The 15,185-nt window shown below is 38.9% G+C and overlaps 1 protein-coding gene and 1 long non-coding RNA gene across 3 annotated transcripts in view; one reads left to right on the top strand and one right to left on the bottom strand.

Moving 5' to 3' along the window:
- Positions 1-7,117, bottom strand: part of NEGR1 (neuronal growth regulator 1) — a 930,286-nt gene extending 923,169 nt beyond the window's left edge. Inside the window, exons 1-2 of the mRNA XM_082358652.1 lie at positions 7,013-7,117; positions 6,129-6,850 (exon numbers count right to left, since the gene is read on the bottom strand). Coding sequence (XP_082214778.1) covers positions 6,129-6,304 — 176 coding nt within the window. The 5' untranslated portion in view covers positions 6,305-6,850; positions 7,013-7,117. The remainder of the gene's footprint in view (positions 1-6,128; positions 6,851-7,012) is intronic.
- Positions 7,118-7,149: 32 nt separating this feature from the next.
- LOC309613425 overlaps positions 7,150-15,185 on the top strand; it is a 168,405-nt gene continuing 160,369 nt past the window's right edge. For both annotated transcript variants that reach the window (XR_014235717.1, XR_014235718.1), the window contains exon 1: positions 7,150-7,277. This is a non-coding gene — a long non-coding RNA (uncharacterized lncRNA). The remainder of the gene's footprint in view (positions 7,278-15,185) is intronic.

The following is a 15,185-nucleotide window of genomic DNA, read 5'->3' as shown; positions in this document are numbered from 1 at the left end:
AGTGATCTGATTTCTAATAAAAAGTTTCAAATGGCTTGAGAGACTAATTTCTACAGTGGTTATGTGTACTGTTATGATCATATACTTCATAAGAAACTGGAAACTTTGATTTGCTCTTCAGGTATTAAGCTACATAAAAGAAAGGCCTTTAATTCCTATTGATTTCAATAGTCAACACTGTAGGAATTAGTTCAGCATTTTGACCACATATCCACAAACAGAGTTTAGCCCTGGTTCTCTTTTGTTCAGCGGGGGAAAAAAAAAAAAACAAACGTATTATTGATTCTTGCCAATTTATACTCTTCAACTACTTTATTTTCCCATGCATAGCATCTTTATATTTTATCTTCTGAAATTAATTATTCAATCATATATTTAACTAAATATTTATACAATTGGTTAATTGTGCTCACCATAATCTGGGTGTGGACAATACCCCAAATATCCATTTTTCTTCTTTGTAATATGCCCCGGTGTTGTTATGGTTCTATGCCTACCTCCTTAAACAACTATTATATCCAGTGCTAGGAAGCAACATTTATGTTACCATGAGCAAAACAGTAATTCAACCCAAGATATTTAAAATCACTGAAACTATTACTTTTCACCATGTATCAATCAGGGTTCTACCAGCAAAATGTAAACCATTCTGAATATTTAAAACAGAGGGAATTTAATGCAGGGAATTGACTGCAAAGAGGATGGAAAAGTTAAGAAGAAGAACACATGATGATAAGACAGCCCAACAGTTAGAACAGCAGGAAGCCACTGCTACTCTTAGGATGGAAGAACAAATGGGTGAGGCAGTATACAGAAGCCCAAGAGCCGTTTATCCAGTGGGAGATGGAGACACTGCTGAACACTGCCTAAAGCAATGAAGGTGGGGAGAAACACCTTGGCCTCTCACTCATCATATCCTCCCTTCTCCTAAAACTACCTTCCATGGGACAACCACAGCCTGAAGACAGCTGACGTGGACAACTGAGAAATGCAGCCTGGGGATTAGCTTCATCATCTATCTCCAATAGCACAGCATAGGAGAAGGATGAAGGTTGGATCTGGTTAATCAGGCCCAGAACTGTCACATACAGGATGTGAACATTTCTCCAAACATTCCAAAAGTCCGGTATTTCAGAATTAACTTATCTCATGGAGCTATTTAATTGTAAACCCAATCTATTTAAAATAAGTAGTTCATTAACATGCTTGTGCTCAAAGACATACAACCACATGGGCTTATAGGATCTTCTAAACTAAAAAAATTGGACAAAAATAAATATATCTAGAAAATTTAAAAATACTACATTGTTCTTTAATATAATGAATGATTGTGTATTAATGTATCAAGTAATGTGTCATGCTAATAGAACAGCTCTGCAAATCACTACAGGTAACACTGTAGCATTTTATTCCATATTTTGGAGTGCATTTTTCCAAAATGACTCAGCATGAACATCTATTACCACTTCTCCTTTAAAGAAGGAAAAAAAAACTCAGCATTTTAAAAACATTTGTTCAATGACACTATTTAATAAGCATGTAGGTTTTTAAATAGTGCCTTAATGTTCTAAACTGAAAATGCCTATATAGTTGAACAGTACATTTGGAATATGGGATGCATCAATGTGTAGGGATGACTTAACAGATGAGTTTGAAGAGACTCACTGAAGAGACTCTTCAATGATATTCCAAAAGTACAGTATAATCGACTCTATTGCTATTGGTAATTCTGCATTCTCATACATAAATCATTTACCTTCTTGTATCCAATAGCATGCATTTTAAACCAAAACTAATTAACGTAACCAAAAGGCAAATGTATTGGACAAATAGGCTGAGAAGTAATAAATGCTTGTCATATCCATTTATAAATCTACTTGTAAAAGTTTTGTGACTTCCAATGGAAATATCTTCTGCATAAATGTGCTCTGTGCTCTATGCTTGAAGCAAAAGTCTTCTGCCCTATTACAATATCATTATTAGGATCTCATATAACTTCCATTCAAATCTATTGCATTAAAATGACAAAGTTGTGTTCAACTTTGCTAAAGAAGATATCACATTTAAGAAAAGAACCTTCCTTCCTTCCTTTGATTAAAGCATGACAAGCAGAGAATAGGATATTTTGAATTCATATCAGGATGGCAGCTTAAAATGTACAAAATTCATAGATGAGTTTAAGTAGAAACAGATGAAAGAACTAGCTTAAAAATGACATGTCTTTTTAAAAACTGGGATGATATAAATGAGGTTATTCCTTGTATTATCTCCAAAGAATATTAAACGTTTTTGGACATGTTAACATAACTGTATTTGTTAATAAGGTAAGAATAAAGTGACTGATTCACATTAAAGTAGCTGCAAAACTACAAAAAAAAAAAAAAAAGTCATCTGAAATTAATGTATTGAGCCAGAGCAAATTATGTTCCCCTTGATTTTCTAGGTCTAGAAACACTGGGTCCTGAAGCATGACCAATGTGGTTCTAGCATCTCCTGTTCTTTGCTATGTCATCTCATGAAGCATTAACTCAGATCTTCCATGTACTTTAAAATGCAATTTGAAGACTAGAGAAAAAGTTAATTTCTTCATACACAAATTAGCAAGTTCTGTTAAGCATAAAACAGCAATAAGTATTATATGTGGTAGCAATCTAATATCTAGTATCTCATAAGTTAATGAAAATATTAATTTGTATTGGTAGCAAATTACAAGGTACTCTAGACATCCATGCCTTCATTTAAAGTTTAGGTAAGGGAAGTACCAAAGTTACTGTATTGAATAGATGCATCATTAAATACTTTATCAAGAATGTCCAAATACCTCAAGTGAATCCTTCAGAGATTTATCAGTGAATATCATTATTAGAAATAATGGACATTTTGACATTTAATATATTGCTTCACTAACCTTAAGAGGCAAAGTTAAAATGATAAGAATGTTGAAATAATTAAATGGAACTTCATTATAAGTCCTCTATTTAAGCCAAATAGAGAAGGTGATTTACAAAATGATAGATACAGTTAGTGGATCACAGAATGAATTCCCTTTTGTATGATAACACCACTTAAGGGAAGTTTTGCTTTTCTTGATTCTTTTCTCTAAAACAGACATTCTGGCATTTAGGAGATAAAAATGTATGATTTGACCTTTAAACTTCTGTTTCATTAACGTAACCACAAGCAACAGAGTCACTGACTGACACGTTTGCACTTTCAGGCCTTTAGCACTTAGTTATTTGATAACTTTTATGCCACTATTTGCTTTTTATTAGAGATACTTTGAGGAATGTGTTACATTAAAAATAAAGTATATTGTGTAAAGCTTAATAAATGATCTCATGTAATTCAGTAAAGTGTTCTCTTGAGTACTAGATTTCTGTGCTTTGACGTGAGGGTGTGTATGTATGAGGGAAGATTTTGTTTTGTTTGTTTTGTTTTCTAATGAATTAGATAATTAGATAAATACAATTCCAAGTATCCAAAGTGAAAACATAAACTATAACTCTGTGTCATTACTTTTGATGAAAAGTATGTCACCTGACTTACACTCAATTAGTCCTTAAGCTCTTCTGTACTGGTCTATGAACAGAGCAAATACCAGTTGCAGATGAGTCAAGAAAAATAACTGACACAATTTAACATTTTTTTTAAGAGAAAGAGGATTTCTTATAAATATACATGTTAAAAGTGTTTAAAACCTGTGGGCAACGTAAAAAGATAAAAAGTAGGATACTCCCTGGAGAATTCTAGAATTACTGTAAGCAAATTACTCTGAGTAAAAAGTAATGCAGATTGGATTTGTTTCATATGACAAAAAAAAGATTCTGTTTATTTTAAAAAAACATTGTAATTGGTTAGAAACATTATTCAGAAGAGACAGAGGTTGTATTCTCTTTTAAAAGTTTAAAAGTCAAAAGTTCCCTAAACTAAGATATGACAAAACTCAGGATATGGCATATAAATGGATGAGGTACAGTGCACACAAGTAAACAAGGACTGCACCAAACCAACAAACCAGGAAGGATATTGGTGTCACTAGTTAGAGAAGCTTCACTATTGGAAGCAATGAGTGAACTAAACATAGGTCTCCTAGAGGCAGAACATGGGTTCAGTTATTTTAATTAACCATAGTGTTTATTAGATTGTTCATTAGAAACAAAACTCTTAAGATATACCATTAAAAGACAAGCAGTCTATCAAATCCTTTAGATTGAAAGTGTTAATGCTCATTACAAATAGGCAATATGCTGCTACATATAGATTGCAACTCCAATGATAAGTGTTTGCAACCTCTAAAGATAGCGCTTCAACCTTACTGTTGTTTAAACTTCCAAAACAAACTTAATATAAAGAACATAAACAAGGGTTTAATTTATATCCTGTGTGTGACCAAAAGTTCATCTCTTTTACCAACAATGAAAGGTATTTTACTAAGTTATAACAAATCATTTGTTACTTTTGTATACATCCAGTGGCATTTTGCGTTTACAGTAGAGATAGCATATATTATAAAATCATGTTATTAATGTATATTAGAAACTACAATAGTATTCCAGATGAATTTGGACTCATAAGCATGTTTTAGAAGGTGTAAATCATTTACCACACCCAGATCCCAGATCATTAAATTTAAAATATACTGCATGACTCAAATAAAACATATCCCACTCTGTTTCACCTTAGACATGCGATGTATACTGATTTTGTGCAATCTGCACTTACAAGCCAACTACCACCCAGTGGAGAGAAAGAAGATCCTTCAGGGAGATTTGAGATATATGTCAGGTGGAGGTGTCATGGGGTGAAGGGAGGGCGATGGGAAATGAAGGAATAAGGGCATTTAGCCTTGTTTAGATCTAAGCACTGCTGATTATCAATTTATATTTATTTTCACAGGAGAAAAAATGTTTCTAGAAGCTTATGTGCAGTGTTGTTTAGAGATAAAATTAGTCTACGGATGTTCATTAATGACAAAACATTTCGATGCTCAAGCTTGGGGAAAAGAAGGGAAGAAGGGAGAGTGAGCAAAAGCAAAACTTAAAATGGGAAAAGGGAGGAAAAGGGAAAGATGAGGGGATAGAGAGAGGAAAGAGACTGTGTGTACACATGTGTGAGTGACAATGTGTGGAACAGTGAAGGAGCGTGTGCCTTTTAGACAGTAGAAGAGAATCTGAATGTGAAAGTGGTTGTTAGGGAGAGTATGGAAGTGCCAGCATGTGTGATAATGTGAAACAGAGTATGTGAGGGAGTGTGGTTAAGAAAGAGAGATTTGTGAGGGTGAGAAAATGGTACTGGAAGGGGTTAGAGGGAACATACGTGTATCTGACAGGGATGGGAACTGATATGGGGAAAGAGATGGGAAATGTGAGTCAAAGAGAGAGAGAGAGAGAGAGAGAGAGAGAGAGAGAGAGAGAGATCACAGAACAGGGATATTAATGAAGAAAAAAATGGGGAATGGAGAAAGGTAAAGAGTGGAGGAAAGTGGGTTAAAGAAGAGGTGAGAAATTAGAGTGGTGGAGATAAAAAAGAAAATATGAGGAGAAAAAAGGGAGGAAAAATAGAAAGTAGAAAAGGAATGAAAAGAGGCAAAGGAAAAAGGGGGGAAATGGAAAAAAGAAAAGAAAACGAAGGGAGAAAGCAGTAAGAGGAAAGAAAGAAAACTGAAAAGGGAGAAATTGAGCCTAAGTGTCCAAGTGAGAGGGAAAATACATAGGAGCAGGGAGCCAGCCATCAGTTTGAAAAAGTCGCTTAGGCTGCAGTAAAATAGAAACAAACCTGATAAACTTGTCAGACTCTCCAAGAGTACCCCATGACAATAAAACAGAGACCTTGCGAATTTAGTTTCCCAGTGGCACCTGCCCCTCTTAAACCTCACACTTCACTCATCCCCGGGCTACCTGGCGTTCTGGCAAAGTGCTTTAGCATCACCAGTCCGGCTTGCTACCTGCCCCGGGGGAAAGGGGCCATGGCTCCAGGCAGAATCAGCAACTGAATTTCCTGAAACGTAGTCTTTTGATAGTGATCACCACCAGCATCATTACTTGGTTTAAAAAGAAGGCAAGAAAGGTGGAAAGAGAGACAGAAAGACAGACTGAGACAAGTACGAAAAAGCACGACGTTCTTCCTACCTAAGCACCGCCGTGTCCCCTTTTCTGACCATCATGTTGTCCACAGCAGCCCAGGGGAAGTCCACACTCTGTCCAGCCGGGAGGCAGGAGGGTAGCAGGCAGCACAGGCTGAGGAGCACCGCCGCCAGCCACTGGTTCGAGCAACAAGCACCCTGCACCAACAGCATCATGTCCATCCCTGCTAGGGCTGCTCACTCTCCAGCAGCTTTCAGCTCGCACTCCCCCACCCCCTGGTGCTGGCTAGTCTTCCCGGGAACCAGGCAGCGCGCCACAGGATTTTTTTTTTCTTTCTATTTTTTTTTTTTTTTAATTTGGTGGATGGGTGGGTTTCTTTTCTTTCTTCCCCCCCACCCCCCTCTAGTTGTTGGGTGTTGTTTCTCTCTTTTTTGCCTCCCCTCCTCCTCCTCTTCGCTTTCCCTCCCTCCCTCCCCTCCCACCCCCTAGCACCACACTACACCTCCTCTCGGTTGCTTTTGGCAGAGTCCGGAGTGTGGCTAATTCTCGGACGGCTCGCGCACTATCTAGCGAGAAGGCGAGCGCGCTGGCGAGTGAGGGAGGAGGAGCGGCGGCGGCGGAGGCTGGGCGAGCGGCGGCGGCAGCGGCGGCGGCTGTAATCGCGGCAGCACCCTCAGCAGAAGCAGCGCGGGGCGCAGCGGCGGCCGGCGGCCCCGGGCTCGCGCGCGTTGCCAAGCGGCCGTTTCCTTAGCAACCCCGCCCGGGGACTGGGGATGCAGCAGGGAGGGGGGAAACGAAGCGGGGCGGGAAGAAAAGAAAGAAAACGAAAAAAAAAAAAAAAATCAGGAAGAGGTATATCACAATTATGCAAACTGAGAGGAAAAAGAGAGATGCATCGGAGACAACGCTTCCCTTCCTGTCATACGCACTAGAGTGATGCTTTGCCAGAAAAGTCTCCTTGTCGGGGCTGAGGTGAACAGAGCAGAGGGGCGCTTTGCTTTCCCTCTTCGGTGCGTTTTACCTCTTGAGGCACCGTAACTTTTAAGTCCTCCAAGTTGTGGTCGGCGCCATCATGACGCCAGGGACTGTGAGGTGTCGTTGTTTATTTTCTTTTCTTTTCCATCTCGCCCGGGCGGCCGCGCTACAGTTGACAAGCGGCCAACTAGTTCACTCTTTACCTCTTTTCGGATATAGGTAGGGACGGTGACGGGGAGGAGGGGCTGCTTTCTGAGGGGACAAGACGGGGGTGCTTGCAAGGCCTGGCGGTAGAGCAGCTGGCGCGTCTAATGGGTCAGTCGCCAAGGATTGGACGGCGGTCCCCCTCCACCCCGCACCTTGTGCATGTTGACACTAAATTTGTGTGTGAGAGGTATAGTCAAAGTGGAGAGCGCGCGGACGTGTGTGTGAGTGTGTAGTAAGCGCGCACCCACGTCTGCGCGCGAGTCGAGCTCGCGGGGCCTGTGCGCGCGCGGCACGCAGGCGCGCTGGGAGGGGCAGGGCGGGTCGTGAAGGGATGGAGTCGGGAAGAGACTGCAATCAAGCGTTTTAATTGTGTGCAGCCGGGCAGTCCTGTTATGTAAGAGGCAGTTTAACCCGTTTGAGCCTATTACGCGGAATGATCAGCGCGTTCGAATCTAGGCAGGGCAAAGTTACCGGGTTTAACGAGTCACAGGTTTATATTTTTTAACAGCCTCCAAACCCGTTTGGATAGGCTTCCTACTCCGCGGCGCAGAGCGGCTATCCTCTCTTCTCACGCCGCCGCATCCACGTAGCAGCTCGCCCCGCCGCTGCGAGCCGCTGTCCTGGCCCAAGGCAGAGTGAGGTGCTGGGCATGGGGCCGCCGCCTACCCTTTTCTACTTCTTCCCTTCGTGAACTCCTTTCCAGATTCAGGATCCTTTAGCTATTCCGGTCCATTCGCAGATCAATGCGAGAACCGAGGCTAGAGTCGATAGCCGATCAATCTTGTTCATTGAGGAGTTTGGGAAGCAGAGCGGGGAGGTGAAGGAGAGAAACAAGTAATTAAAAAATATGCTCACCCCTCCCCTTCCTCCAACCCTATCCCCCTTAAGCAGTCTTGGAAGATTTTCTTCGGCTGACCCCAGTCCTTCATCCCTTGGAGGAAATAAATACAGCAAAACCTCGCACATCCCTAACTATTTTTCCATGATGCTAGCAGGGTCCTTTGGCAAAGCGCACAGAAGCAATAATCTCTGCAGGGGTCAGCATCCGGCTGCCTCCCCAGACTGAGCTCTTTACGAGGCAGGCAGGGAGTCGTTTTGCTTGGCGGTAGCGGTGCTCAGAGTGATTTTTATCGCAGTGCATGAGGATATATGGGGAAAGGGAAAGGTTCCCATCACCTATGACCACCCAGACTGACTGATCGAGGAGCCCCTAACCAGCATCACCTCCCTGCTGAAGTGACAAATGACACTCCAAGGCCCGAGCCGTTTGCAGCAGGAGTTACTGATATTACTAGTATTCAAGCTTAACTCTCAAATCCGGCTTGGAAATTGAGAGTGCAACAGTATTCAACCGCGTTTTGAAACATCAATAAAATGTTAGTCATTTGCGGATGAATGAAAACATTTTCTTTACCGTCTGGTATGCTAGGGAAATAATTGTCAAATGACAGACTCTTGGTAATACTGAAGCCAGATACCTAGGTAACACTGTTGTCTTGTTAACTGCGTTTTTCTCTCTTGCGTGGTACACTTAATGGATAAAGCTTAAAATTATCTAGGGCAAACGGGGGATTAAAAGAATCGACATGTCGTATACATAGGCAAAACTTCGCAGTATTATTTAGTATTTTCACTAGAAATTATCTAGATTCCATTGAAGAGAAGCAGAAGGCACAGCTTCCAGCATTGTGACTCAGTTTAGTGCTATTTTATGCAGGGATGGGGTGCCAGCGTTTTCTAGTACAAGCTGTGAAAAGCATCCTTTTGTAACCGCTGTTTCTCAGAGATCTGACATCTTCAGTGAGGAGGGGGGGAAGGAGGGGGGAATCTGTGACCAGGGATGGAACTATGCAGCAGTTTTAATATGTACAACAACCCTTCAGGCTTGTGAAAGGAAACTGGGACCACTTCTCTTTAAAGGCAAAGAGTTTATTTTCTTTATTTTCTAGTTTTTATCTCAACTTCCATTCACTGATCACAAAACACTTAAATCTCACAAAACCCATCCAGAAGAAGCGATAATTGAACCTAGTTTATAGATGCATGGACAATTGGAAAGCTTATTTACATGTGCATCACTATTATTTAAAGTGAGTGCAAGAATGCTGAGTGGGGTAGCCTTATTACTGCATGTACTTTCACTGTCCTTCTAACTGAGAAGGGAAATGGTTTTCAAGGCTTTTATTACTTTCTTTTCTCCTCAACCTTTCTATGGGCATATATCTGAGAGGATTTTACAGGGTTTCTAGTATTTGCTTTTGAGGTCCTAGATTTCTTTCAAGCAGAGACTTAAATCCTATAAGTCTTGGCTCCTGAGAGAAAACCAGAACAAAAACAAACAACAATGAAATGAAAGAAAGAACACCTCCCAGCTCAGATAGCACATTGTTCCTTAGTAGAATTTTTGTTTGTTTGTTTGTTTTTTAATAAGTATCGAGAATAGGTAACAGCATTGTTGGAACATTTTAGATAATGAGGGTTGGAGTGGGTGTAGTACGATACTCCCTTGGTCAGAGGTTTTTTTAAAAAAAAAATTTTTATTTATTTATTTTTGGCTGCACTGGGTCTTCGTTGCTGCGCACAGGCTTTCTCTAGTTTTGGGAATAGGGGGCTACTCTTCACTGTGGTGCATGGGCTTCTCATTGCGGTGGCTTCTGTTGTTGCGGAGCACGGGCTCTAGGCGTGTGGGCTTGAGTAGTTGTGGCACTCAGGCTCAGTATTTGTGGCTCACAGGCTCTAAGGCGCAGGCTCAGCAGTTGTGGCGCACGGGCTTAGCTGCTCCGCGGCATGTGGGATCTTCCCGGACCAGGGCTCGAACCCGTTACCCCTGCATTGGCAGGTGGATTCTCAACCACTGCGCCACCAGGGAAGCCCCCGATCAGAGTTTTTAGGAACTGACATTGGAATGAATTACTACTACTACTACTTCCTCTTGAATCATGCGCTTTTACTTTGTTTTCAAAGCTCAACTTCAAATATTTGAAGAAATGTGATGACCAATATTGAAGAAGAAAGGTGGAGCCTGACTTTAATAATTGATTATGCCTTTAACTAGACTGGTTTACACCCCTGTTTTTCATGTCCTCTCACCTCGGGGGGGTTGGAAGGGTAATGTTGTAAGGAAGATCCTTATGCTTCTTTTGTTTAATAAACTTGATTTTTAATTGACAGTGTAAATGAGATTGTTATTTTGGAAAAAATTTGAATATAAATTCATGTTTATTTTCTGATAGCGAGTAAACCCAGATACATCTTTCATTCTATTACTGTGTAGGCATGAGAAATTTTAGGCAAGACAGGTCCCAGGACCTAATCAGAGCTAATGAGAGTACTTTGTAATCCCTGAAAGAGTCCGTCAGGAAGCCCTTTTAAACAGGACATATGAATAATAGCTCTCTAACTTGGGCCATAATTGAGTCTCTATTTGAATTAAGCTGGTTTAAGCTTGGAGAACCTTGCCAACTTAAACTGGCCTATAGTGGTGACTTGCGGGTTGGTATGAGAACTACAAAGCTTGGGATATTTGTTGGGGGGGAAGATATTTCTTTATAGAAAGGTTTCTCAACCTAGGCACTTTTTAATGGAATTATAGTTGATTTACATTAGTGTATTAAATATCAGGTGTGCAACAAGGTGATTCAGATATATTATATATTATATATATGTATATATATATATGTGTATATATATATATATATATACACATATATATATATATATATTCAACCACCTAGAACACATTCCACAGGCAGAGTGTGGGCCATCTCAGAAGTCAGGAGGCCCCAGGGTATGGGGTGGTTAGTTTTTATGGGCTGGGTAATTTCTTTTTTTTTTTTTACTTCCTAAATTTTATTTATTTATTTATTTATTTATTTATTTTATTTATTTATTATACAACAGGTTCTTATTAGTCATCCATTTTATACATATTAGTGTATACATGTCAACCCCAATCTCCCAGTTCATCCCACCACCACCCTGCTTTCCACCCTTGGTGTCCATATGTTTGTTCTCTACATCTGTGTCTCTATTTCTGCCTTGCAAACTGGTTCACATGTACCATTTTTCTAGATTCCACATATATGCATTAATATATGATATTTGTTTTTCTCTTTCTGACTTACCTCACTCTGTATGACAGTCCCTAGGTCCATCCACATCTCTACAAATGACCCAATTTCGTTAATTTTTATGGCTAAGTAATATTCCATTGTATATATGTACCACATCTTCTTTACCCATTCGTCTGTCGATGGGCATTTAGGTTGCTTCCATGACCTGGCTATTGTAAATAGTGCTGCAGTGAACATTGGGGTGCATGTGTCTTTTTGAATTATGGTTTTCTCAGGGTATATGCCCAGTAGTGGGATTGCTGGGTCATATGGTAGTTCTATTTTTAGTTTTTTAAGGAACCTCCATACTGTTCTCCATAGTGGCTGTGTAAATTTACATTCCCACCAACGTGCAAGAGGATTCCTTTTCCTCCATACCCTCTCCAGCATTTGTTGCTTGTAGATTTTCTGATGTTGCCCATTCTAACCAGAGTGAGGTGATACCTCATTGTAGTTTTGATTTGCATTTTGTCTAATAATTAGTGATGTTGAGCAGCTTTTCATGTGCCTCTTGGCCATCTGTATGTCTTCTTTAACCTAGGCATGTTTAATAATTTGGGCCAGTTAATTCTTTGTTGTGGAGACTGCCCTGTGCATAGGAACATGTTTAGCAGCATCCCAGGTCTCTAGTTACTAGATGACAGTAGCACCAGTAGATGCCAGTAGCTGTGATAACCAAAATTTCTTCAGACATTGGTAAATGCTGTGTGGACCAGTGTAGAGGGGTGGCAAAAATTACTCTAGGTTGAGAAACTCTCCATTATTGGTTAAATTTTTAAAAATATATACCATCTTGTGCTTTTCAAACAAAATAATAAAGCAGATTGTGGTCAAAACAAAAGTATTTTATTTAAATTCTATAGCTACAAAGTAGCTCCTCCTCCTCATCTATTCAGTATCTGCATTTACCTGCTATGTGATTGAGTAGCCCAGGTTAGTGGGGGTGTAATTAATTCAATGGCTGAACATAAATATCTTTTCATGATGTTCCCATTGGAGCTCTTTTATTTAAGTCAGAGCTGAATGGATATTTCTCATTTTTAAAAGGAATTGTCATTTTGGGGTGGTTTAAATAAGAGTATGAGTCAATGGTGAGCTTCTTTTGGGCAAGAACTAACTTAAATCTTTGTATTCTTTACATAGTGACAGCTACAGGGTATGTACTCAGGAAATGACTATTGAATAAAGGAGAGGAAAAACAAAGTAATTTCCCTTTTGAATAACTCTGTGCAAAAATCATATATTCACTCATTTACTATTTTTATTATCTTATCTATTAAAATACCAGCCTTGATGATAAGTAAAGAGGTAAGAACTGTGTGGGCTGGAGGGTTGTTGCAAGGATACTTTCAAAGCTCTTCAAACTATTCCCATAGTCTGGCCATGAAAATTTCACCTAAGTGCTTAAAGCAGAATGAGAAGTCTTAGGATGTGGATGGAAATTATTTTTAAAGTACTGATTTTTTTTATTCTTTTCACTTGTAAGGTAGTGAGTACATATCAACTACATACCCTTATATATTTGCATGGGTTCTGGAGAAACTAATAAATACCTCTATCCTTATTCATTTAAGATTTATTTAAGAGTTTTACTTCCAAAAGGACTTTAGGAACCTCAAGTGCATATATGTAAAAGTAAATGTCAAATTTAATATTTTCTATTTGACTATCAGGAATGTAAAATATTACACTCTGAAACTAGTATTCATTTTTTATTTTTTATGTTATTTCATTTTATTTCCTAAAAGTTTCTGATTCTGATTGCAGAGATTTTTATCTTGTATACATTTGACCCTTCAACAACATGGGTTTGAACTGTGTGGGTCCACTTGTATGCAGATTTTTTTCAATAACTGCTATAGTACCACACTATAGTGTAGTGGCTGAGTTCCTGGATGTGGAACCTCAGAAATGGAGGTCTGACTATAAAGCTGTAAACGGATTTTCCACAATGCAGGGGTCGGTGCCCTTTACCCACCACATTATTCAAGGGCAAACTGTATATATTTTTAAAGACATTACCTTTTTTAGAGCAGTTGTAGGATTACAACAAAATTTAGAGGAAGGTGTAAAGATTTCCCGTATATACGCTGCCCTCAAACATGTATAGCCTCCTGCAGTAACTACATCACTCACCAGAATGGCACATTTTCTTTTCAACAAGGATGAACCTACATTGGCACATCATAATCACCCCAAGTCCATAGTTTTCCTTACGGCTCACTCTTGGTGTTGTACATTTTATGAATTTAGACAAATATATAATGACATGTAGCTATCATTTTAATATCATATGGTAAAAATCCTCTGTGCTCTGACTATTCAGTTCTCCCCTGGCAACCTCTAATTTTTTTTAATTTTTTTTTTTATTGTCTCCGTAGTTTTGCCTTTCCCAGAATGTCATAAGCTTGGAATAATACAGAATGTAGCCTTTTTTCAGATTGACTTCTTTTACCTAGTAACATGCATTTAAGATTCCTTCATGTCTTGTCATGACTTGATTGCTCATTTCTTTTCAGTGCTGAATAATATTCCATTGTCTGGATATACAGTGTCTATTTATTCTCCCTCTAGGGGACATCTTGGTTGTTTCCAAGTTTTGGCATTATAAATAAAGCTGCTATAAACATTCATATGCAGGTTTTTGTGTGGACATAAGTTTTCAGCTCTTTAGGTGAATACCAAGGAGCATGATTGCTGCATCATATGGTAAGAGTATGTTTGGTTTGTAAGAAAACCCCCAAATTTCCTCCAAAGTGACTGTACCATTGTGTATACATTCCCACCAGTAAATGAACAAGAGGTCTTGTTGCCACATAACCTCACAAGCATTTGGTATTGTCAGAGTTCCAGATTTTGGCCACTCTTGTAGGTGTGTGGTGGTGTCTCATTACTGCTTTAATTTGCATTTCCCTGGTGATATATGATGTGCTGTATCTTTTCATATGCTTATTTGCCATCTGTATATCTTCTTTGATGAAGTGTCTGTTAAGGTCTTTGGCTCATTTTTAATAAGTTTTTTTTTTTATTGTTGAGTTTTGAGAGTTCTTTGTATGTTTTGGGTAATGGTGCTTTATCAAGTGTGTCTTTTGCAAATATTTTCTCCCAGTCTGTGGCTTGTCTTCTCATTGTCTTGACATTGTCTTTCGCAGAGTGGAAGTTTTTAACTTTAATGAAGTACAGCTTATCAATTATTTCTTTCATGGATTTTGTCTTTTGTGTTGTGTCTAAAAAGACATCACAATACCCAAGTTCATCTAGGTTTTCTCCTATGTTATCTTTGAGTTTTATTGTGTTATACTTGGGTCTATGACCTTTTTTTGAGTTAATGGTTGTAAATTATATAGTTATCTGATGTGTTTTCAAACCCTATAAGACTTGTGAATTTTACCCTTTTATCATATTTTCCTATAATTGATAAATAATGTGTAAATATTATCTATCATATAATATAAAAATAGCAGGGGAGGTACCTCATTGTATTAAGTTATGAAGCCACCTTTACTGGAATTCGTAATTTTTTATTTTGATGAATCTGTGCTACTAATATACTTTTCATAACAAAAATTATATATATATATGTATATAACTGAATCACTTTGCTGTACAGCAGAAATTAACACAACATTGTAAATCAACTATACTTCAATTAAAAAAAAAATCTGGTCCTAAGCAGAAAGAAATTAGCTATTGTTGTTTCATTCCATGACCACTTCTAGCAACTACTGGGATTTTTTTTGCTCTTGTAGTAAATTATGATATTCATAGTGAAGTAAATCATTGTTTTTTCCTAATATTAGAGAAAACC

This window comes from Balaenoptera borealis (assembly GCF_965194805.1).
Source record: "Balaenoptera borealis genome assembly, chromosome: 1".
Lineage (NCBI taxonomy): Eukaryota > Metazoa > Chordata > Mammalia > Artiodactyla > Balaenopteridae > Balaenoptera > Balaenoptera borealis.
Note: the sequence above shows the minus strand (reverse complement) of the source record. Positions and strands in the feature narration are given on the sequence as shown.